The 25,337-nt window shown below is 37.3% G+C and overlaps 1 protein-coding gene across 1 annotated transcript in view; it reads right to left on the reverse strand.

Moving 5' to 3' along the window:
- Nucleotides 1-123: 123 nt before the first annotated feature.
- Nucleotides 124-25,337, reverse strand: part of PPP3CA (protein phosphatase 3 catalytic subunit alpha) — a 242,692-nt gene continuing 217,478 nt past the window's right edge. Inside the window, exons 11-14 of the mRNA XM_044681627.1 lie at nucleotides 10,545-10,629; nucleotides 6,736-6,833; nucleotides 3,415-3,444; nucleotides 124-335 (exon numbers count right to left, since the gene is read on the reverse strand). Of these exons, the coding sequence (XP_044537562.1) occupies nucleotides 139-335; nucleotides 3,415-3,444; nucleotides 6,736-6,833; nucleotides 10,545-10,629 (410 nt within the window). The 3' untranslated portion in view covers nucleotides 124-138. The remainder of the gene's footprint in view (nucleotides 336-3,414; nucleotides 3,445-6,735; nucleotides 6,834-10,544; nucleotides 10,630-25,337) is intronic.

The raw sequence follows: 25,337 nt of genomic DNA on the forward strand, positions 1-25,337 counted from the left end.
AAGAAAGAAAGAAAGAAAGAAAGAAAGAAAGAAAGAAAGAAAGAAAGAAAGAAAGAAAGAAAGAAAGAAAGAAAGAAAGAAAGAAAGAAAGAAAAGAGGAAGAAAAGAGGAAGAAAAAGAAAAGTGAACGGGAAATGGTCACTGAATATTGCTGCTATTACTGCCATTGCTGTCAGTGCCATTAGTCTCTGAAGAGATAGCCTTGTTGATGGAGTTAAGGTTGGCATCAGAGGGCATGGCATCTCTGCGAGGAGGCATCCTCTCATTAATTCGGTCTAAGCCTTTGGCTTCTTCGAAGCTAGTGATCTTATGTTGTGGTGAAAATCCTTTGATAGCTAAACAGAAGATCATTAAAAAAAATATAAGAGTTAGTCAGAGGAACATGGAAGGACCCCACAACATAATCATATCACTTATCGATTGCTCAGTGAGGGAAGGATTCCTTTAGTGGAGAACAAAGTGACAGGACCTGAAGACAACACGACAGACTCCTTACCATACCAGGAGAAAACTTAAGGGTTTGAAAACAGCCAATGTCTCTTGCCAATCAAAATGTCCTCTTGAGCAAGTCAAACAGTAAACATTTTTCTTGTCTTCATGAGTTCAGCTCAAAGAACTTTGGAGTGGACAGGTAAGTTAGACTGGCCATCAGGAACGGTTCTTAAGGCACAGCAATTGATCGTGCACATCATTTGGCATGGTGTGAAAGCTCCAAACTCGAAAGAAAATATTTCTCTTTTCTCCACCCCACCTCCCCTCTGTAGTACTGAAGTAGTACCTATGAATGCAATGGGATTTCTCGTTCCGTTAGAGAGAAAATTAAGCAAAAACTGGAAGAATCTAAAGTAGAGGCGAGGGAGAACTGGGAAAGAAATCACTCTTGGGTCTTCCCTTGCTGTCTTAAAATCCCCGAAAGAAATCTTGGCCCAAAAGCCATAACTCAATAGAGAAGAATGAAACTACTCAGCTATGTTTTCCCTTCTTAACTTTGGTAAAATGTGGAAGGGGTGACAGAATGAGAGGAAACCTCGTAAAAATCTAGATCAATCAAATCAGTGAGTTGAAAAAAAGAAGGAAAAAAAAAAGCCTGCCCTTCAGCAGTGATGTGAAAAGTCCAAACTGATGTCACCAGGCATCCATTACTGCCTGATTTGGAAAAGAATAAAAAACCCCAAATGACCTATTTCTAAGAGGATTTCTAAACAAGGGTACTTTGAAAATGAAGTAAAATGCAGGAGGAAATACTATTGACAGCTTTTAGCATAAATCTAAAGAAATGGATTTGGTTTTATCCAAATCAATTAGGTCTACTTCCCCTCATCCTCAATGTGCATCAGATAAAGCATTTATACAAATATAACTGATAAATCATTTAATAAGGACATCAACTTCAAAATATTTAATGGGGAGCCAGTGACGTCAGTTTGTTCTAAATCCTGCGAAGAACATGCCAGATAATCAAGGGCCAATCACCAATGCTGACTTGGGCTACGCTGTTCCATGAATCTCTTAAAGAAGAATTCTGGGTACCAGTATCCTACTCAAGTTGGACATGGGGGCAAGAAAAGCAACTTGGACTGACATTTTGCCAATTTTCTTCCTTCTATAGTACCCTTCCAGAAGTAGGAAAATATGGAAACACACATGTGTTTAAAAGTTCAATAGAGTAGATAGTACACGATTTATATATATATATATATATTTTTTTTTTTAAAAACTGGAAAAGCATAATGGTGATTAGTCAATTGTGAGAGGGAGATGGGGAAATGAGAAAGACCAAGGCCCATAGCAAAGCTTCTCAATTCTTCTTTAATTTAGAAATAAATTGTATAAAAGCAAAGATGTCTAATGAGCCCCCAACTTGAAGCCTAAGCAAATTATTTAAGGATGGCATTAAGTGGATCTACTCTTTGGCTAAACTACTATGAATTCTTTAGCACTTTTTATGTAAAAAAGACAAACTTCCATAGCAAATATAACTTATCCAATAATTTTGTTATATTAGCCACCATTGGGTGGCAATTAAAGATAAAACTTGAAAAATGTTTAGTTCAGGAATGGGGCTCCATATTCAAGTTTTGGGTTCCAAGAAGGTTAACATCTCTCCTAGTGATGAAGAATGTGCTCTGCTGTAGTTGCTGGTCAGACAATGAGTATTAGCAATTTACATTGGTAGTATACTTAACACGACACAGAGTCACAGAAACCACAGAAAACAGCCAAACTATTAACGAGAATGCACACTGCAGATTAGAATTTGCCATTAGGAATAGATAATTCCCACATAAATAGCAGCTGACTGACTGCTATTTAAGATGCAGTTGTATTTTCTCTTACTATGCTATCATTTTTTTTTCCCACTGTTTCAAAATCATTACCAAATTGGAAGTGTCTAGAATAACATTTTCACATCATACAAGGGACTAATAACTACACAATTTGGGGGAAAAGAAAAAAAAAAGTCATCTTGCAAGAACAAAATACAACTGAAGAATTTGGTTTAAAGGGGAACTTTAAAATTCTTCTCTTAAATTTCTTCATATTGTGTGAATATTGTTAAAATGTTAAAAAAATATCTCTTAGTATTTAAAGAACACTAGAGTAAATCAAAGCAATATGTCAAGGAGCAAACTTGGTTTTCCTAAAACTCCTGCAGGGGAGGATCTGTGTTTTGTCCCTTTTTGTGTCTCTCACAGTATCTGGCTCAGTGCATTGCAGCAAGTGGGCCCTCAATAAATGAACCTTGATCGATTTTCCTCTCTAATAAGCTTCTTTCACGGCAGCTAGACATCTTTGGTCTTTCTCTAAGATTTGGCTGGTGCTAATTGTTCTGCTACTACAACGATATCATAGGTGATCAGCAGAAATAAAAATCAATGAAGCACCATTCCAATGAACGTTTGACTAGATTCTTCTGAAGTCTATGTTAAAATGTTTTCTCTCCTTTTAACGTGTCTGGCTGAAAAAAATAGATTCAGAGGACCATGGTTCCACCCTAAGAATAAGGCTTTTCAGTTATGTGTGAATTCAGCATTTATTATTAGCTGCCATAATTCCCACCCCACATCAGTCATGCATTTTTTTTCTTTTCATGTGATGATATTCAGTAAAATGTACACAAATTAGAACATTAGAACTTTAAGAAAAAAAAAAAACAAACAAACCATAGAAAGGACACTTTCCCCTTTAAAGCAAGAACATATTGGTTAATACTGAGCCACAACTGTTAGCCCAACACCCACACACTCTGTACAAGTTACAGCAAAAAGAGAGAAAGAAAGGAAGGAAAGGAGAAAGGAAGAAAGAAAGAAAGAAAGAAAGAAAGAAAGAAAGAAAGAAAGAAAAAGAAATGAATACACCCAGCAGAGCCCTTATCTGTTGCAGACACAACAGAAAGGGGACTGGCCAATTTACCTTCATCAGCCTCAATAGCCTCAACAGTAGCTGAAGAGAAGAAAGGGGGTGCAAAACGAATGAGAAAAATGAGCAGAGGATTTGTAATTCTAAGAACAAGTCAGTGAAGAGCAAAAGGAGCTAATAAACTGATGTTACTGTAAGGGCTGGAGCCTAGCACAGAAGACGACATAAAGAAGCTACAAAAACAAAATCAGTTTCATCTTTGGGTTGATCTATGCAACTGAAATTGCTTTGGGATTTTGCTTGTTGATTATGGTCCCAGAAGGATTTTCAAATCATTAACCTTTTTTAAAAAGTTGTGAGAATTAATTGTTTTCTTTTTCTTTTTTTTTCTTTAGGGGGACAAGCTAATTTTTAAGGGGAAAAAAAGAAAAAAAATTCCCCTAAAATGTACATCAGACCCACAAAGTACATTGGGAAAAGTATTCAGTTTTTTAGTGATAATAGATTAATTTATTTACATCTTTAAAATCGCCAAACAAAAGGCAGGGACCTAGAACCAGTGACCTAAAGCTACATTTACACAATTTCACAATAAATACTGGCAACTTCTGATAGTAGAATATCGACTTAGGAGAAGGGGATTAAAAAACACACATGGATTTTACTATAGTTTCTCAAAAACTTGTTTCCCCTGAGCTTTTGAACTCCCTCCCCCTCCAAAAAAATCATACCCCCAAACCCCAAAACCCTGAAAAAAAATAAACATCTTATATAAAGTGGGGAAAAATCATGTTAACAGAGTTTTTTCTTTATTGTTAGTTAGGAACATAACCAGTTTTCTTTCCATTATTAGAAGAACATCATTGGAAAAACAATGTAAGGGAGATTAAAAATTAAGGGGCAGGGAAGATTATAGTATCATTTTTAGGAAATCCTATCTATGCTCTCAGGTTCAGAATATTATACAAGAAGAACTTCAAGCTACAGCTATAACTTTTGTGCTGGGAAGGGCGTAGGGGCCATTATCATATGTGTCTATTATTCATTCTATATACCCCACCTCCCAAGCTAGGTGATTTGCTTAGACATAAAAAAAGCACACAAAAAAGAAAAAAGATCCTCTACTTCTACGAAGTTTGAATATTAAATTTCTATCCCCAAGCTTTTATTTGCATTTTTTCCTTTCTGTCTTGGTTTGGAAACTATAACCACTTTCAAAGTGCCCACAAGAGTGGCCCACTAGTACGTGATCAGCATAGCTGCTTGTGCTTTGAATTTCTGTCAAGAAGCCCCACAGACCTTCCTGAAAATCAAGGGATCAGAAGAAAATGAATCTTGAATTTGTGATCTGATTATGGCTTAAAATAAGAACTAAAGGCTTTTATGCTCAAGACCAAAAAGCATTTTTTCCAAAATGTCTCCTTTGGTTATTCAAAAAAAAAAATGCAGCAAACCAATGATTTAATGAAATGAACAAATTTAAAAGGAATGCAGTAACTTGGGTGAAAAATGAAGGTAAAATCTGGAAACAAAATAAAACAAAGAATTATAGTAACTTATGTTAAGTATGAAGATAAAAATTTGGAACTCTACTATAACTGTTACCTGGAAAATAAATTTACTCCCCCATTCTCATCTGATGTACCCTATGAAAATTACTGGACCTATTTTCTGGTAATGTATATGTTATTTCTCCAAATGTGTTTAACAGAAACTATGTAGGTTTCAGTGAATTTGGTAGCTGTGCACTTTGTGCAAATTAATGATGCATGTACAGTAATGTTCTACTGAGCAAGAATATTTCAGTGTGAGAGGTTTTGTGGGTCTTAAAACGTCATTAGAATAATTCTTTTCAGCAATAAATTAGAGGGTAATTTGCTGCTATAATACTACGTATTTTTCCTCTAAGCATTAACAGTTTTTGTCTTTGAACAGGAGAATAACTGCATTGCCTGAAGGCCAAATTCACATATAAATCAAGAGGAATTAGGCAATAAAGCAGAACTAGAGTCCCAATCTCCTACCCCTGCAGAGCTGAGACATGATCCTTGGGACCTCTACAGCCTTACTCGACTTGCTAAGTAATGCTAGGGTATTCCCTCTAGGATAATCTTTCATTTATCCTGGGTCTGTCTCACTTGTACATATTTGTTGGTGTGTTGTTTCCTCCATTAGTCTGACTGCCTTAAGAGCAGTGACTGTCTTTTGCTTTTCTTTGGATTCCCAGTCCTTAGCACAGAGCTATGAAATATAGTAAATGCTTAATAAATGTATGCTGAGTTGACAAAGTTGAACATTACATTTTGCTCAGCTCACACATCACTAAAAAACTTAACCATCAAAATACCTGCATTTTGTTGATTCAAAAGGCAGAAATTGAAAAAGAAAAAAAAAAAGAGAGAGAGAGAGAAAGAGAACTCCAGGGAAGAAATAGGAAAATAATAAAGAGGCTGAGACTGCAGCACCTAAATAGCTTTTTCTTTTCCCCTCCTTTCCAGGTTCCAATTAATAGCAAAATAACAAAAATCATAATAACAAGCCTGTATTTCATGCATGGCAATAATAATTATTAATAACAATACAAATTCTAAATTGAAGATTCGAGAGTAAAACCACATATTCTCACCCAAGTACTGGGACCTAACAGCAGTGCAAATGAGTATTATCATTGGCATGGGATTTACGTCATAACTGGAAATCAAAGAAATTTGGTTTTTTGCTAGTCCCTCTGCAGTGTACTTGGCCACTGCCAAATTTTGATTAAAATAGTCAAAATCATTTCCTTTTTATGGGTGCATTTAAAGTCACCCAGCTACATTCTGGAATGAATTTATATCCACAGCTGGATGGACCATTTTGACAGAACTGATAGATTAATTCAGCCAAAACATCAATCTAGGTGATGACAAAACAAACAAACAAACCATCTATATGGTTTTACTTAGACTAAATTCATTTAAAATGAAGTCGTATAGACAGTAAAGGCCAAAGTAAGAACAGGAGTAGTTTTATGGTCATTTGATACGTAGGCCTGAATCTCTCTCTCTTCCCCCCCAAAAGTGCCAGTTGGAGGCAGAGTCTTTGGGGAGAAATTGCTAGACGCTGTGGGATACAGAATGCCAAACTGTGGTGTTCTCCCATCAGCATACCTCTGACATGGTGGCTCTCTGGGCATCAGGGACGAGCTGAGGGCCAGGTTTAGAGGAAGGACTCTTGAAGAGGAGGAAGGGCTACATGTTTGTCTTAGAGGATTTAAGAAATTCTTTTATGGAAAGTCATGGTTTTTTTTCCTTTAGCCTTAAAAAAAAATGTGGCTCCTGCTGCTCCTGGGGGCAGAGTGACACACAGACAGATATACCAGCAGGGCCTCCTTACCGCTCTGCAGGGTTTGTTTTCCTCCAGAGAGCACCCCGCTGGGAAGCATCCCCGTGGGAGTCAAGCCTTTCAGTGTTAGCACACTCTCGCTCTCTTCTCTGTAGGGGAACAAAGAAGACAAAACCATTACCTCTTCCCCACCCCCACTCTTTTTTTCCTCCTCTCCACAGAGGAAGGAAGAAGCTGGAGGAAGAAAATGTGTTGCAGGTGCTGACCTGCTCATATTATACCAGAACTCAGCTGGCCTCCCTGTAGCCACGGGTGCCTTCACACCAAGATCACAGGGCAGGGGCATGAACGCAGGCAGGTTTGGGTGTAAGTCAATGAAGGGAGCACCCAGAGCAATCAGAGAACCACCTCACTGCCCCTAGATGGACTTTAATATGGCAAACTGAGGACTCTGCATTTTTCCTTTCCTATAGGTAATAAAAAAAAAAAAAAACCACAAGAGATTTTTTTTTTATCTGGTAGGTGATATGGTAGATATTGACCACAGGTAGGTTATTTTGGAAACAGTATGGACGATGGATTGTTTGGGAGGAAAAATAATTGGAAACTGAAAGTCTGGTTGGATGTCTGTTGCAATAGTCTCTAAGAGAGGTGATAAAGGGACTGACCTTGGGTAGTAGCCACAAGAATGGGTGCAAACAAAAAGAAGGAAAATATATTCAAGAGGCAAAAGCGGCAAGACTTGGCATCTGATAGGAAAAGATGTTGGGAAAGACGTTGTGTGTTGGGAAAGCCAGCAAGAAGGATGAACTTAGTGAAGATGACTCAGACTGAGAATTTGAATGGTCGAAAGAATGACAAAACCCATAACAAAAATTGAGAAGGCAGGGGTTCAAGGGTGAAAGCATCAGGAACTCTGTTTTAGGCATGCTGAGTTGAACCCATGTCAGATTAGGGGTGGAGGTCAGGTTCTAAGGTTGTAAGGAAACAGAGGAAAGTACCTGGGAGAAAAGATCTCAATCTAAGGAACACTAGGATTAAATGTGAGGGATCATTGATACATTTTTGTAGTATAACTGAGTTAAAACTCATTTCTGCATCTTTCTCAAGTTGAAGAGTTTTTAACTATTTAACAAGTGACACTATAGGACATATCATTTCCCATCTCAGTTTCCTCAAATTGCAGAATGGGAACAATAATAATTATGCTGCCTACTTAAAAGGTTGTCAAAGGAAAGATTTTAGTAAGCCTTAAAATATTATCAGTGTTTGGGGTCTTCCAGGGACATCGACCATTTACAGGTATGACACCGTAGAGAAGACAGCGTAGCATAGCACATAGAGAGAGCCGGTCTCCAAGTCAAAGAGATGTGGGTTTGGGTGAACTGGTCTGCCATCATATAACATCCTTGAGAGACCAGGAGCACATGCCTCTTCCCATTTATGGAACAGAAAAGGATTAGCCAAGGGAGAAGAAAAGACCCAGATGCCGAACCTACTGCTTCCTTGATGTGAGAAAAAGTCTGGCGTCAAAATCAAGAGTTTAAGCTTTTAGCAAAATTTATATGTATCATTCTGCCTCTAGCCTCTCCTGTCCCCCATCACGACAGAGCCCTGAAAACTGATTATGTAATTCATATATTCAAATATATACTCCCAACTTAAAAAAATTTCTTCAGGGGATTAAAATTAATTTACATTAATTAGGAACAGAGGGCTCCCTTAAGCAAAGAAGCTTGTCATCACCTTCAGAAAGGCCATTTCCCCCCCTAGAGTCTTAAAGCGTGTTTGAAAAATATTTTATAACAAAAGGATACTTTCTAGCATTTTTAAATTGTTTATTTGGGCTTATGTTTTGGGGTTTTGGTTTTACAATATTACTCACTTACAAAAATGAACAATATGGGAAAAATTACCTTGTGGCAACTTCTTTTTTTAAAAAGGATGCTTTTTCACACTCTGTTTTAAATATGATACATTAGATAGAAATTTTCTAAAACATTAGGTAGCCATTTTTCATTCTTCTCAAAGTTTTATTAGAATAGTATAGATAATGACTCTCAAGTTACCAGTGCTGTGGTTCATTTTCTTGAATTGTAGTTAAAGGAATCTGAGGGTTTTTTTTCTCCCTTTCTAAAATCCAGCACTTGGTGTACCTCAGAAGAGGGGAGAAATGAACCCTGAGGCCTCCCCGTTTATGGGTTGCAAAGGCTTCACCTGTTGCCAGCTCTGCAGTCTAAGGCTTATGACAAATGAAATTAAAATGCAAAATGAATCTTTCCCCAAAAAGTCATCTTTTTATCATGGGTAATTGAGCTTTTATTCTAGGAAGGGCTTAAAAGACATCAATTTAACTAGAAGAGCAAGGAACTTTTAGTGCAGATTTAAAGAATATTACACAAAGAAAAAAATGTATTTTTAATAATCTCTGTTGAAATAAGGCTGTTAAAACATTAAAAAACTATTAAACGATGCATTCATTAGGCAGGGGTTTTTGACCTGTGGATGAGGACACCTTAGGGCCTTTCATCCATATGTGTCTGGATAGCAGAGTAAAAAGCAAAGATATCACCTTGCTGATAAAGGCCCACAGAGTGAAAGCTATGGCTTTTCCAGTAACAATGCATGGCTGAGAGAATTAGGCTGTGAGGAAAGTGGAACACTGCACAATCAATGCTTTCAAGCTGTGATTCTGGAGAAGACTTTGGAGAATCTCTTGGACATCAAGTTGATACTTGGAGAAATTAATTCAGATTATTCAGTCAAATACTGCAGGTTAAACACTTTGGCCACATGAGGAGAAGACAGGGACTCACTGGAAAAGTCCCCAATGATGGGAAAGACTCCAGGAAGAAGGAGAAGGAGACACACAGAAGATGAGATGGATGGCTTAGTGTCATGGAAATAATGAACATGAACTTTGACAGACCTGCAGAGATAGTGGAGTACAGAAGGGCTTAATGTGCTATGGTTCCTAGGGCCGTGAAAAGCTGGGTATGACTGAACGCTTGAACAACTGCAAGTTCTGAGCACTACCTGGATTTCGCTTCAATAAAATAGGCAGCATGATATTCAGCATAATAAACATCCTTTGCAGACTGAATAAATGTCTTGTGAGCATATGTGTTATTACTTTCTATAAAATGAGGAGAAGAATAGCTAATATTTATATGGTGCTTTAAGGTTTGTAAAACATTTTCCAAATATTATCTTCCTTTCCCTCCTCAAAACCACCCTGGAAGGTAGGGATTATGATTCCTGGCATTTTACAGATAAAGAAATTGAAGCACAGTCATTAAATGACTTACCCAGGGTCACACAGCTAATAATATCTAAGTCAAGATTCAGACTTAGAAGGTGCTCAATGTTCTATCAATGTGTTTGGTAAAATAAAAATTCATTTAAAAATATTACTGAATTCTTAGTAGCTTTTCTTGGTAATCATGCATTTCCTCAATGAACAAATATTAACAGTACAACAACTGATAGCATTGTCCATAAGATCTTAGTTCAAGTTCCACCTCTAACACCTATTGGGCTTTGCATCCTGGGTAAAGCATGCAATATTTTATGATCCTAAGTCTCCAAGGAGATGCACATTGCATTAGTAAAGGGAGTTTTTTCATTTGGGAATTCCCTTGAACAATTTATATCAAAAGGAGATGGACTCTATAGAGTTCAAAAATTTCAAAAGGGGCAGCTTGATTGCAAGCTGAAGCAGAATAACATCACAAGTCTCGTCCCCACTCTTATAATTGTCCTAATCTAGGCTCAATGATTTTTTTTAATCCTTAAGAATGGTTGAGAATTAATTGGATAAACTTAATAAGAAAACAGAGAGTAAAAATAAATGATCCCACCTCAGAACTGAGAATACTCTCGCCATCTTGCCTATTGCTCGGATCTTGTTCCTGATAACCTCCTTCCGGGCTGCAGCTGTGGCTCCTGTTTTAAAACAGAAGGCTATCGAGTCAGCAACCTTTTGTCCAATAGTAATTATTTATCCACCCAACAGAATTCATGATACACAAGAGGAAAGAAACATTTAACTCTATGATTCATGTTAGAGACGACTGTTTTCTGGTCATCAGTCTCGACCTGCCTATTCTTGTACCCCTCATTTCCCTCCTTGCATCCCCCCCAACCCCACACAACACAGAGGAGGGGAGGGGAGAGGTTGTCTCTGGTGTCAACTCTATTCCATCTCCTCATGGATTCCCAACAAGACTGGAAAGAGGGCCATTGCAGCAGCAGATGTTTTGGCAACTATCCACCTAAGCTTTCAAGGTGAATCATAGTCAACCTTGGAAGGGGTCCATGTTTAAAAGCTGTAAGATCAAGTTCACATAGGCTAGAACGAAGCCACGAGAGTAAATAATCCTGTGATACTGTGTGCACCTTCTGCAAACACAATGTTCCCTTTATTTATAATGCTCTTTCCTAGCTTTTCAGATTATTCACTGCCTTCAGGGGCAGGAGGACAAATCTAGAAATTTTACATTGCAGGGTTTGGAAGGCCAGCAGTGGGGACAGGAATACCTGGGTCCAAATCTAGCCTCAGACACATAACCATACATCCAAGGACATGTCACTTACATTCTCAGTAGCCCAGGCAACTCTCTGCCATACCTCTTAGTCCTGGAGATCAGAAAGGTCTCCTACTACACGCATCCCAGAGAAAGAGGATGCATGCTCCATGTTCCGGTGGGTGCCCGAGTGGAGCAGTTACTCTTACAAATGAGATGCCAATACATCATTGATGGAAAAAAGTTCCACCATAGTTGTTCCCACACTGAAAAGGCCAAGCCTCAAAATATCAGACAGAAGATGTATGTCCTGCTATGGCTATCGACATGAAAAAGTCGGGCATTGCTCAGATGAATTTATCAATTCTTACATACAGATTATAAAATTATTTGGTGGCCTAACTTTCCTTTTCACTGCTTATGACTATTACATATTTATTACATGTTATCATTCAGGAACTGATGAATAATTCTGAAACTTCCATGATGCATTTAATAACATGCAGAACTCACAATGATAGCTATTTCCCTCCAGGCCTTTCTAATCCAAACCAGAAGGAGATGGACCCAGAGATTTAACTTTTTTTTTTTTTTAATGGGGTATGATTATACACTGAAGCAGAAGTACATTAACTCTTCTCTTCCTGAAGCTTATTCTTATACAGTTATGCTTGAGATTGCGCAAAAGCCATCTCCTGCATTTATTTCTAGAGATGAGTTCATATCCTTCAGTTCTTTCTAATGGTGTAAACCACAGATTGTAAACTGGAGTAAGCATTTGGTCTTAGGATGACCATTTTAGATTTCATGTTTTTGGGCTCAGCAGACTTAGTGACATTTCAACTGTTTTCCCCATGGGTCATTAAAGTAAGCAATAAAATGGTCTTGGTCTTTTTAATCTGTATTATCTATTTTTTGCATCTAAGATTCTTTAGTTAACATTAAAAGTCAGAATTGTAAGGAAATTATCCAAAGGTCATTTTGCCTAAATAGCTAGAGGACAGGTGGCTTCTTTACTTCGGTTTACATGAATGTTTTTCCTGTTACTTTATGTTTTCAATTGTTAGTTTTGACTCTAATGCATTGAGTTTTCCTGTGGAAGCTGACTATTCACCATTACACATGGTATTCACAAAGTACATTTTAAGCAAAGTGTTGTAAAATGATTTAGTAAGCCCCTCATATCATCCCAGACCAATGAGTAAACTAAGGCATTCAGAAGTGATGGTAACAGGGGGCAGCTGTTTGCTTTTTCTAGTTGATAATGTCCAATACTGGTTGAACCTGGTAAGTGAATGAAATTGTAAAAGTCAGAAACAGACTAATATGTCTTATGTTATCAAATGAAAAAAGAATAAAATCAGGGAAATGGAAAACATATGGCAAGGGATATACGATGTAAATTTTTTAATAAAAGATAAGTGAAAAAAGAAAGTGAAAAAGGGAACAACCAAAATGAAGCTATTCAAGAAAAAGAAAGAAGGGAAAGATTAGGATGGAAATAAGGTATGTAGGAATCTCTATTTCAAACCCAGGGGTCAATACTCATGAATGTAGTCAGTCTTCTAAATTTTTTCAGCCTGAGTATATTATACTTTATGCTAATAGGACATTGAATCACATATACACACATATACATTCATACACATTGTACCATATGTAATGGTATTTAACATTTTGTATCATTTTTGCTGAAAGAAGAGCTGCCTCTTATTAAATTTTTCAATGCCTCCTGCAAAGCAAGGAGCACATTTTATTTCTTCCTTCTATAAGATGAGAAGCTAAATGACCACATATAGAATAAGAGAACAGCCTTCAGTTGGGGATTATTTTCCTCTAAAAACTAACCTTGCAACTGCCATTACTTTACCCTCAAGTCCTCACAGACATTTTAAAAGCATCTAACAAAATAAAGGAATGGAATTTCTGACTACAAATGCCTGAATTCAAATTATCATAGTTAAAAGAAGAATAACACAAGGTAGCAAATAGTCACTCCTATCCACAGTGCTTCTGGTACTAGGTCTCCAATATTGCCAGAAAACCATTACAACTGTTTTATTTTTCCCCAGTATTTATATTTCTTTGCAAGTACTTGCAAGTCATAATTCAACATAAAGTTCAAGGAAAAATGAATGCTTTTGGAGGAGTTTTACTAGCTGTAATGTGCCAACACACTGTTCTTTCATATTCAAGATTCTTGGAACTCTGTTTTCTCTAGGACAAAAGCTATGCAGAAGAGACTACTTCAACTGAATTGCAGCTGAAATAGACTAAGAGAGCAAATGATGATGAGATTGTTCTCCTAAAGGGACACACCATAGCAAGGGCTTACTGCTGCAGCCAGAGGAAAGAAACAATAAAACACAATCAAAAGGGAGATTTAAAAAATAACCACATATATATATTTTAAGGGACAATCCATAGTCTTAGACTTAGTATTTTCTGATAATGTATCTTCCAGTTTGATGCCCTTTCTTCCAGATATTAAATTCTAAAAATCATTTTTTTAACTTTTTTTAATATCTGTGACATGATGTTACAATTTCCAGGACCCAGGATTAATAGAATCTCAGAGGCTGAGCTGCATGTTCAACACTGGTCCAAAATAAAAGAGGTTAATGGAATGAGATAGAACAAGGGTAGCTTTAAAGGTCAGCTTTTCACACATATGTGTCTTCTGCCCGTACTTGGCACCAGGCTGGTCTCTTGAAAAGTTTTATCACTTTAGTGCAAAGGTGTTGGCTTGATAATGCTGGAACTTCTAATGGTGGTTCCTAAGCTCCTGGAGGAAAGAGATGGCACAGAATCACACAGGTGAAGGGCCAAGGGCTGATGGGATGAAGGATTCCCATGACAGGATATCAGCTATTTATAATAGCTGTTGGCAAGCTGTTTATGGGGTGGACTGGCTCACAGTTCTTTACCCTGACTATTATGCTCCCATAAATTCATAAACTGGGGATGGTCAGAACCTGTTAAGGCAGACACAAACTGCGATTTCTCTCCTTCCTCTAATGCAAAGGCTCTTAACTTTAGGCCCATGTTTTCATGGAGATGATAAACTTGGATGAGGAAAAGGTTACATTTTCATTTGCACTAACCTCTAACTGAAATTTAGCATTTCCTTCCATTTATTTTATGCATTTAAAAATACTTAAGAATGTTTGTAACATATTTAAAGTAATATATTTAAAGTCTTCACTAAATTGCCTAAGGGAAGTTAAGAACCTTAATCTAATCCAACATGGATTTATTAAGTGTCTCTCTTGGGTCAGGCATTAGGAATAAAAAGGCAGTATTCACACGACAAACTACTACAGTCTATTTTCTGGATTTACAGAAGAAGACATCATCTCTTATGAAAATGTAAGGAAACAAAGGTAGAGAGACTTTGTGGTCTAAGGTTCTGAGATATAATCCCTCCCACCCCGGCTAGTTATGAGTGATCTAGAGAAGAGACTTACTTCAGCAAGACTGTGTTTTGAAAGGAAAAAAAAAACAAACCTATCAACTTTTGACATTAGCTTATTTTACCCAATATTTATTTTAATTTCATTATGTTAAAGATTTAAATTTTTTGTTCCAACTTAAAGAAAAGAACAAATGGAGGGATTAAATCCTAACTGGTATCCACAAAATAGAAAAAGCCCAGGAAAGGACTGCATACCCATGTGTGGACAAGGAGAGAACTTGGGGATGTGATCCAAGATGGATGGGTGGTATGGATGAGTTATGGTAGGACCTTATAGTTCAACCCCTCTCATTTTACAGAGAAGGGCAAAGAGGCCTAAAGAAGTTAAATAATTTTCTTTCTTTCTTTCTTTCTTTCTTTCTTTCTTTCTTTCTTTCTTTCTTTCTTTCTTTCTTTCTTTCTTTCTCTCTTACCTTCCATCTACCTTCCATCTCAGAATCAATACTATGCTTTGGTTCCAAGGCAGAATAGTGATAAGGGGCAGGCAATGGGGATTAAGTGACTTGCCCAGGGTCATCCAGCCAGGCAATGTCTAAGGTCATATTTGAACTTAGGACCTCCCGTTGCTAGGTCTAGCTCTTAATCCACTGGGCCATCCAGCTGCCCCCATAGTTTTCTTTCTTTCTTTCTTTTTTTTTTTTAAATTTTAAACCCTTGACTTCTGTGTATTGACTTATAGGTGGAAGATTGGTAAGGGTAGGCAATGGGGGTCAAGTGACTTGCCCAGGGTCACACAGCTGGGAAGTGTCTGAGGCCAGATTTGAACCTAGGACTTCCCACCTCTAGGCCTGCAAAATAACTTTTAGATAAAGTGAGGCTCATTTTTAGCCTTGAGACTTTTCTCATCCAACATTATCTTCTTGGGAAAGTTATTTGTAAAACTATAACTTTATTGTGCTTTGATATGACATAATTTGTGTTTCTGTGCAAACATGAAGTTTCAGAGGGGTTCTTTTGTGTGAAATGAGTCTTGAAGTATATATAAAAAACTCCATGCTGCAAGAGACAGAGCTGGGAGCATGAGCTAAAAGATTTTCTGCATCCTTGACTTACTTATCAACTAAGCTGTCTTTATCAGACTATCTGGAGATGATAGATAGATCTGGAAACAGGAGTGAGTTAGGGGAGGGGAAGGAAAGAACATGAATCTTGAAAAAAAAAAGCATTAAGAAAAGTCTTTCAGCTAACTTTGTAAACCTTCATCTTTTGTTTTGGAATCCATACTTTGTATTGGTTCCAAGGCAGAAGAGCAATGAGAGCTAGGCTGTCAGGGTTAAAGGATTTGCCTAGGTTCACACAACTAGGGAGTACGTGAGGTCACATTTGAACCCAGGACCTCTCATTGCTCATCCTGCCTCTCAATCCATTGAGCCACCTGGCTGTTCCCTCTGCCACTTAAGAGAGGTAGGGCAGGGTAATGGAAAGGGAGCTGCTCTTGGAAGGCAAGAGCCTGCGTCTGAATATGCCACACGCTTGCGATAGCCTCTAAAAGACGTAAAATAATACCTGCCCGACCAACCTCATAGGACTGTCGTGAAAAAAAGGGCTTTACAGCTCTTGCAGTATTATATAAAGGTGAGCCATTACTATTATTAATAAAATATTGAGTATATGCAGAAAAGCCAACTTAATTCCAATTTCATTAAAAACCAACAAAGTATAAATCTGTGGGAAGCTGCTCCAGTAGAAACTGAATGTTGATTATGTGCCATTATTTTTATTGCTTATAACATGTCTGTCACCCTTCAGCCTCTGGGTCATATTTCTAATCGTGAAGGTTTCCCTTTTCATTCTGAGAATGCGAGCCATGGAGGAAGGGGCTGGGGGAGGAAAGAAGCCTTTTAGGCAGTATTCAAAAGAGAATCCTCAAATTGAAAATCAGGTTTCATTTACATTTCCTATGTATAGCTCTAAAACACAGTATACATAAATATGAGAGTTTAAAATCTGCCTTAAGAAGCCTTTTCCAAACAGCAAAGCTAGTGAAAAGCATCAGTAGTCCATAACCTGGGAGTCCTCTGCAGAAGTGGTTGACAATTATGAGACAAGATAAACTGTCTGACTTCAAGAAAATGCATAGCTCTGTGTGGGCTCCAGGAACAGTTGCAAAGGAGATTTCATCAAAATTAACGGATGCCCTTACCAACAGAATAAATGGTCCTCTCATAATACATTATTCACTCTTCATTAACATGCATTTTTACTCATGCATTTTGGCCTGTGTATTTTCATTTTTAAAACATTAGGGTTTCCCAAAGATATGCAAATAAGCCTTTAGAATATTGCACAATAATTTATTTATCTGTTGTTCTTCCATTTCTTGCTTGAGTTTAACAAAACAAACTTATCACTTTGGGCTTCTTCATCCCAACAAAAATGTCATCTATCACATCTAATCTGTGTGGGCTGTGAGTCTGCACTAGCCCCAAGAACTAAGAATAAAGCTTCATTGTGTTTATTGTAATAATCTGTACCACCAGATTCCAGATTTTTAGCTGGCCTCTGGAGGGTCTTTCTTTTTCCATCTCTTCTCCCTTCCCTTTTGCCAGACCCACAGGAAGGAAAGAAGGAAAATAGCGAGCTGTATGGATTATTTCATTTGTATATACAACACTCCTCCTAGGAGATAGGAGCTATTATCCCCATTTTATGGATGAAGAGATTGAGGCAGAACACTGTTGAATGACTTGTGACTAATTATGTGACTAATACAAGTTTGCAGCCAGATTTGAACTGTTAGCATTCTGTCCACTGTATGACCTAGCTTCTGAGGAAGTCCTAGGGTGTCTCTCGATTAAAAGCTCGTATGTAAGATACCTTAATTTGACTTAGAACTATCCTCAGAGGAGGTGTTAGCAAAGAAGGGAAATTCTGGGAACTCCAGTTAGGAGAGGTTTTACTTGAGTCTGGCCTCTACACTCGAGACTAGCTTAGCATAAGTTCCTTTACAAATGTTTCCACTTCCCCAACTCACAGAGATGATTATTTTTTGGAAGTTTGAGTTTATTTACTTAATTAATTAATTTAGAACATTTCCCCATGGTTTCATGATTCATGTTCTTTCTCTCCCCTCCTCCCACACCCCCTCTCCCAGAGCCAATGTGCAATTCCCCTGGGTGTTGCATGTGTCATTGATCAAGATCTATTTCCCTATTATTAATATTTGCAGTAGAGTGATCGTTTAGAGTCTACATCCCCAACGATATCCCCATCGAACCATGTGATCAAGGAAATGTTTTTCTTCTGGGTTTCTGCTCCCACGGTTCTTTCTCTGGATGTGGATAGCGTTCGTTCTCCTAAGTCCCTCCGAATTGTCCTGGATCCTTGCACTGCTGCTAGAACAGAAGTCTATTACATTCAATTGTGCCAGTGTATCTGTCTCTCACAGAGATGATTATGCTATACCATGGTGGGAGGGGAAAATAACCTTACACTTTCCAGCTTCACTCCTTAATCTTTCAGCAACTAAGAATCAGAAACCCAAGTTCTGGTTCTGGAGGACTCCAGGATCTGCCCCTGGTGGCCATTCAGTTCTGGTCCTTCAGAGTGGCAGGAGCTCATTGCTTTGTAAGGTGGCCCCTTGGGTATGGCTGGCTGGTCTCTTTAGGGCATAATGCAATGACCAGAAGGCTTTCCCTAGGACAGTCTTATGAAATAGACCTCAAAGAGCAACAGGATCAAGCTTCAAGTATCCTTTCCCCCCTCCCCTAATTCTCTTTACATATAAAATTTTATGAAATCCTTCACGTAGGATATCTTAAGCCTACATACATGTATATCATGTATATGTCAAGTGAAGACAAACCAAAATGACTGGATTAAATAATTACTATGTGCAGCCCTGTGCTTTGGGTTGGGGATTCAAAGAAAGGAAAAAAACAAGACAAACAGGAAAAAAACAAACAAACAATCTCAGTCCCTACCCACAGGGAGCTCCCAGTCTAATAGGCAAACAACTACTTATAAACACAATCTATATCGGATAAATGTTTAGTTATTTCCATTCCTTAATTATCATGGTCTTTGGTAAGAAGCTATGCTAAACTTCAATTTCTAATTAGATCTCCTCTGAATAAAATTTTCTTCTATCAGTTCAACAGGCCTAAACTTGAAGACTGGTGATTTGCTCTAAAGGGAACTTCTCTTGCTCATTTTGGCCCACATTGATTTCACTGAAGAAAGGAACTACTCGTGGGGAAATCCCTCTGAAGATGGCAATTTTTAGTCTTTCAAAGATGCCTGGGAGCACAGAGGGATTAGGTGCCAGGCCCAGGACAGATAAGACAGTATGTGGAAAAGGTGAGGCTTGAATTGAGTCTTCATTTTTTGAAAGCTGGCTCTCAATGGACCCCATCATTCTACTTCTTATAAAGTGAACATTAGGAGAACCTTAATGAATTCACGTTTGATTTCAAAGTTTTAATGAGAAGTTTAAAAATCTCCATGCCAATTAAAGTGCATTTTCCTGCTTCATTTTTTTCTTATGTTAATCAAAAAGGAATGGATAGTTTATGAAAATCTACTTTGATTTTAATCTTTCATAATAGCAAGTATCAAGGTTACAGGTACACATTGGAGAAGCACCAATGAAGGGAGAAATAATTTCTGTAAATTCATTAAAACTATAAAACTCTTCCATTTTTCTTGAAAATTTTGTAAAAGGAGCAATAATTCTACCTTGTATTTGGTTGGATTTCTCATGCCAATCTGAATAGATTGGGAAGGAATGTCTCCAGAAACATATATTAAGTACCTATTTCTGCGTAGCACCATGCTGTCATGTTAAACAGAAATTCTCAAAAATGAAGAGAGCATTAGGATGAAATTATAGTGAGGACACTAATGCTTAACTCAACACAGAAAAACAAATGGACAGGTGTTGTTCCAACACAGAATTATCCTTTGTGATTAAGTATCTCATAAGTACCAAGTATGAAGCAAAAGAACATTAAATTTGGGGGAACTACCAGAGTACCATTTAGTACCCACATAGAAGTAGCCTTAAAGAATTAATATAACCCGGAACCTAGGTGGCTTAGTGAATAGATAGTCAAGTCTGGAGATGGGAGGTCCTGGATTCATATCTGATCTTAGATAAGACTTGGCTATGTGACCTAGGGCAAGTCACTTAACTCCAATTTCCTTTTTTTTGTTTGTTTTGTTTTGGCTCCAAGGCAGAAGAGTGGTAAGGGTAGGCAATGGGAATTAAATGACTTGCCCAGAGTCACACAGCTAGGAAGTGGCTGAGGCCAGATTTGAACCTAGGACTTCCTGTCTCTAGACCTGGCTCTCAATCCACTGAGCTACCCAACTGCCCCCAAGGCAAGGGTTTTAAAAAAGAATTAATGCAGCTTTCTAAACTAGTAGCAATTGATTCCTTAGGAACTGTTAAGAATTGTGTTTAGTTAGGTCAAAATCATTCAAAGAATTTTGAGACTACAGAAAATTTGGATACAATATTGATGGCGTTCTTGAGGATTAATATAATCTGGGCAAGGAAGCTAGGAGGCTCAAGGGGTAGAGAGCCATTCCTGGAGACAAGAGATCCTGTGTTCAAATCTGATATTTCCTAGCTGTGTGACCCTGGGCCAGTCACTTAATGCCAGTTGCCTCTTCTGTCTTGGAACCAATATTTAGTATTGATTCTAAGATAGAAGATAAAGTTTAAAAAATAATCTTGGGAAAATTGTAGTTGGTAAAATGGGAGGGAATTAAGAAATTCAAAAAAAATATTTTAGGAAAAAATAAAATAGATCCTGGCATCTCAAATAATTAAACATAATTCATATTCTCTAAGTATTCATTAAACTTTTCTGTCTGACCTTTGTACTCTATATCATTGGAGACCAAATATTTGTTCTTCAAAGGATTCTATGTAAAATGAAAAAACTTTATAAATACTTAAAAAATATATATTCATTATAACTTTATACTCTGTAAGTGGTAAATTATTAACTATACTCATAACACACACAGATCATTTTTTTTAAACTGAGACCCTTAGTTCACCTTATCATCTACATGAAAAATGAAAAAAAAATCATTATGTATGTCTTGTTCTCTGATTATGTTAATTCATAGACTGTTTTTACTACCTAGACTTCCAGGGCAATGGTCTTTTCTAGAGACTATTTCATCATCTCTCCTTTAGCTTAATGGTAAATTTGTGAGAAACGAATAATACTATTAAGTGTGCAGATATGTATTCAGTGATTCTGCTACATAAATTGGAAGCTATCAGATCAGTGAATGCTAAAGGAAATTGGCCTGGAAGATAAAGATAGCACCAGGGAGAACATTCCTGATGTTATTAGGGAGAATATTATCACTAACAGCCCAGAGAAGCTGAATTGTCAGCATAAAGAATATGAAAGTAAACTTGTCCAATGCATTCAGCAAAAAGAGATTGAGTTCTTGGTTTTTCTGGACTGCTACAAAAGGCAGCTAGCTGATGAACTTGCTTATAATACGAGTGAAAGGGGTGATAGAAATAGGGGCAGGAACAAGTAAGTCATTGATGGAAAGTACTAAGAGATTTTTCTGGAAAATATGTTAAATCCCATTGAGATCAAAGCTCTAAGGGAAGGGGCAGCTGGGTAGCTCAGTGGAGTGAGAGTCAGGCCTAGAGACAGGAGGTCCTAGGTTCAAACACGGCCTCAGCCACTTCCCAGCTGTGTGACCCTGGGCAAGTCACTTGACCCCCATTGCCCACCCTTACTAATCTTCCACCTATAAGTCAATACACAGAAGTTAAGGGTTTAAAAATTTAAAAAAAAAAAAAAAAAAAAAAGCTCTAAGGGAAGAGAATGGGAGCAGGAGAGAGCATGAAAATTCGGAATCATCCCCAAATGCCTCTGACCTATGCTATTATTACAGTCTCCAAGTCCACCCCAGTCCTGGCTTAGAATAATTTCCTTCCCTAAAGGGACAGGAAAGTAGGCTTTCAGTGCCAATCAACTGGGGACACTGGGGCAGAAGTTTAAACAGCATCCCCAAGAATCATAGGGAAAAAATGGTCTAATAGAGCCAATTTGGAGATCCTCTTGAGTTCAATTACTTGGGGAGGGTATGAAGGACTTACTTTTGAAAACCCAATAAAATCAATTAGATGTCCCAAATGGGAACCACACTTTTCCCCTTTTGAGTTGGCTAAGAGGGTAAATTGTGCATACTTGGCCGCATAAAATGAATGGTTACCAACTGGCATCTGGAAGGGACAGAGGCAGGGACAGAGGAGGTTACTAAAAGAGTTGGGTTTGGTATACTGGATCTATGATGAGCCCTTGTGGTTCCCTCCCTCTCCTCTGCCAATGGCTCCCCACAGTCTTCATGACTAGTCTTTCTTGAAAAAATTAGATCTTGCCTTCAGGGGGAGACCCCACTTGTATGGAATAAGAACTTAGTTCTAGGCTTACCCTGTCACACTACTACAATGATCTGGTGAATCAAATGATGAAATTCAAAAGAGAGATTTGGAAGCAGTGGTCATTGGGGAAAATACGGCTTAGATATTCTGGACATGGAACACAAAAGAAAGAAATCGATCTCTAGCCTGTGGGGAGTTAGCAGAACTGTACCATGGCATCTGGAATCAGAATAGTAAAGGGTCTTTCTGTGCCCTGTTTGTCAGTCTTGAGACACCTAATCCAGAAAGAGGCAATTCAAAATTGCCATTTTTATCTCCCATTTGTGTTTCCCACTGTTTTCATTTATAATGAATGTCAACATCTAGCTAATTTTGGACATTAGCCAGCAAACACACACACACACACACACACACACACACACACACACACACAGTTTTGAGTTAGTACCTCTGATTTCATTAAGGTAGAGAGATCCTGATTAGGAAACTTATTCTATCAATATAGATTTTGCAATTTATCATCTTAGAGATTTGCCCAGAAGTAACGAATAAGTAAGTGACTTGTCCAGAGTCACACAGCAGTATATGACAGAGGAATAACCCTGTTGATGTAAGGTTCACATCAAGATATGGCCCATTTTGGACATTATCCAACTAATGAGTTTGTATACAAAGCACACGCGCGCTCGCACACACACACACACACACACACACACACTTGTTTCAATGACAAAAATTTCAGTTTGGTCTTTCAATTTTGAGGCGCTTCAAAATGTGGTGGCAATTATGCCTAGTAATTAAAAAATGTATTTGTACTGAATCATAATAGTGTCATAAAAACACAAAAAAGGGGGCTTTTGTGTCAAATTGTCTATTGTATTTCTGCATCGTTTTAATTACTGACTTAAAAGGTTTTTAATTACGGTAGTCAAATGTCTTAGACCTGACATGCAGCTAATTAAAATATCATTGCATTCAGGATGCATGCTGGATAGTGGAGGTACTGAAGTCTGTTGCTAGGTTATACGTGTTATATGTGAATTGCATAATACACTAGAGAAGGTTTGAACATCACGCTCTTTGATAAGTTTGTGCAAAGAAAAAAAAAGAAAGAAAAACAAAATCTCTTTTGCATCACATTGGTTATTGAAGTAATTAAGTAATTGAGGAGGAATTCAAAGAGTATAGAAAAACCTCTAACTAGAATAACTGAGGAATAATCTAAGGATTCACTTGCAATTTTAAAATGACCTCAAATACATACTTAGATCTTTGTTAATGAAGAAATTCAAACCAGATATAATGGAAAGATAATTCACACTAGATTCCGGAGCCCCTGAAACTTCTTGGGTCTATTAAGACAATGTTGTCTTCCATGCTTTTTCTATTTACAGTTTTCATAGTGAGGATAATACAATGTGAATCCTACTCTTTCAAAAGGAATATTTAAAAAACAACAACCCTCAAAGGTCCTCCAGCAAATCAAAGCATATAAATTAACAACTCGTTTTCATATGACCAGGTTTACAATTAAAGCAAAATATCTATTTCTCTTAGAGCATATTTGAGTGTTAAATTCTGTCTCTCTCTAGAACTTTTTTTGTGTCAGGGATCCCTTTGGCAGTGGGGTGAAGTCTCAGAATGAAGTTATTTATCTATAATCATAAACGAAGGAAATTATTTGTTTCAGTTATAGGTTAGTAAAAATAAAAAAGGAATTTTTATATTCTAGTTCAAGGATTAAGTGAAACACATCTATAGACCTTTTGGGGGTCTGTAGACTCCAGATTAAGGACCCTGTCTTAAGAAGAAGATAAGCTCCCTGGTAACCCTATTTCTTTGATTATTGGATAAAAATGGTGGCCTAAGTCTTATCAGCAATTATATAATAGTATATATCTGTATATCTACTACTATGTGATTAATATAATTCCACATACCTATGATTATAATAATTACATTTGTTGATACTGTCATTTTCTCAGTCACTAAAGCTTGAAACTTCAATCATCTTTTAATCCTTGTTTTATCCAATAAGATCAGAGGACTGTGTGATGTATGGGAGTATAGGGATCAGCTAATCTCATTCATTCATTTTATAAAAGAAGGTGGAATAAAAAAGAAATTAAGTGGCTCATGCATACACATAGCTAGAAGGTCTCAGAGCTAGGATTAGAAAGGTGATCTCTTGATTCCAAATTTGACTCCAGCTGTTGCTACTATCCATCTCTTTCTTTCCATTCACCATATTTCTTGAGGCCCCAGTTGACTCCAAAATGTTCCCTTTGCAATTGCTTTTCCTTACTGTATTCCTCTTACTTGTTCCTTATTACTGATCTAAATCACTCTTTTCATTATGTCACTCTCAGGTCCAATGATCCCACTGACCACAGGATAATCATCTTTTCTTAGTCAAACATGTAAACCCCTTCATAAACTGGCCTCAGTCAACCTTTCCAATTTTCAAAAAACTATTTCCCAACAGAAGTATTACAGTGGATTTAAGACTAGACCTGGAGTCAGGAAGGCTTTAGTTCAATGCCCTCAACACATGCTAGCTGTGTGACCTGAGGCACATGCTTAGCCTCATCTGCCTCAGTTTCTTCATTTGTAAAATGTGATAAAAGCACCAATCACATAGGTTTGTTATAAGGATGAAAGATATTAGCAAACTTTAAAGCATATATATATATATGTATATATATACACATATATGAATGATATAAACCATTGGTTCCCAAACTTTTTTGGCCTACTGTCCCCTTTCCAGAAAAAATACTACTTAGCCCCCTGGAAATTAATTTTTTTTAATTTTAATAGCAATTAATAGGAAAGATAAACGCACCTGTGGCCATCACCGCCTCCCTGGATCACTGCAGCACCCACCAGGGCACGGTAGTACTCACTTTGTGAATCATTGATATAAACCATCATCATCATTTTATCTTTGGCTTGAAGTTTTACTAATTGTCATTTCTGTGAATATGCTTAATGGTTGTTCTATCATCTGAAATATTTACTTTTGTCCTCTTTATCATTGATAATTATGCCTCCTGGTACTATTGTTACTTTGAACTCCTATATAACTTACTGTCTACATTACTCATATGAAGCGTTTAATTATAAATTATCTTTTATTTTTTGTTACTAGTTTCCTTATCTGTCTAAATGGGGACAGTTCAGTAACTACTTCCAAGAGTACTCATGAGGCACAAATGAGAAAATGTAATTGTTCTTAAAATACTAATATAAATGTCACTAGCATTATTATATAGCATAATATAAT

The sequence above is a fragment of the Gracilinanus agilis genome, chromosome 6 (assembly GCF_016433145.1).
Source record: "Gracilinanus agilis isolate LMUSP501 chromosome 6, AgileGrace, whole genome shotgun sequence".
NCBI lineage: Eukaryota > Metazoa > Chordata > Mammalia > Didelphimorphia > Didelphidae > Gracilinanus > Gracilinanus agilis.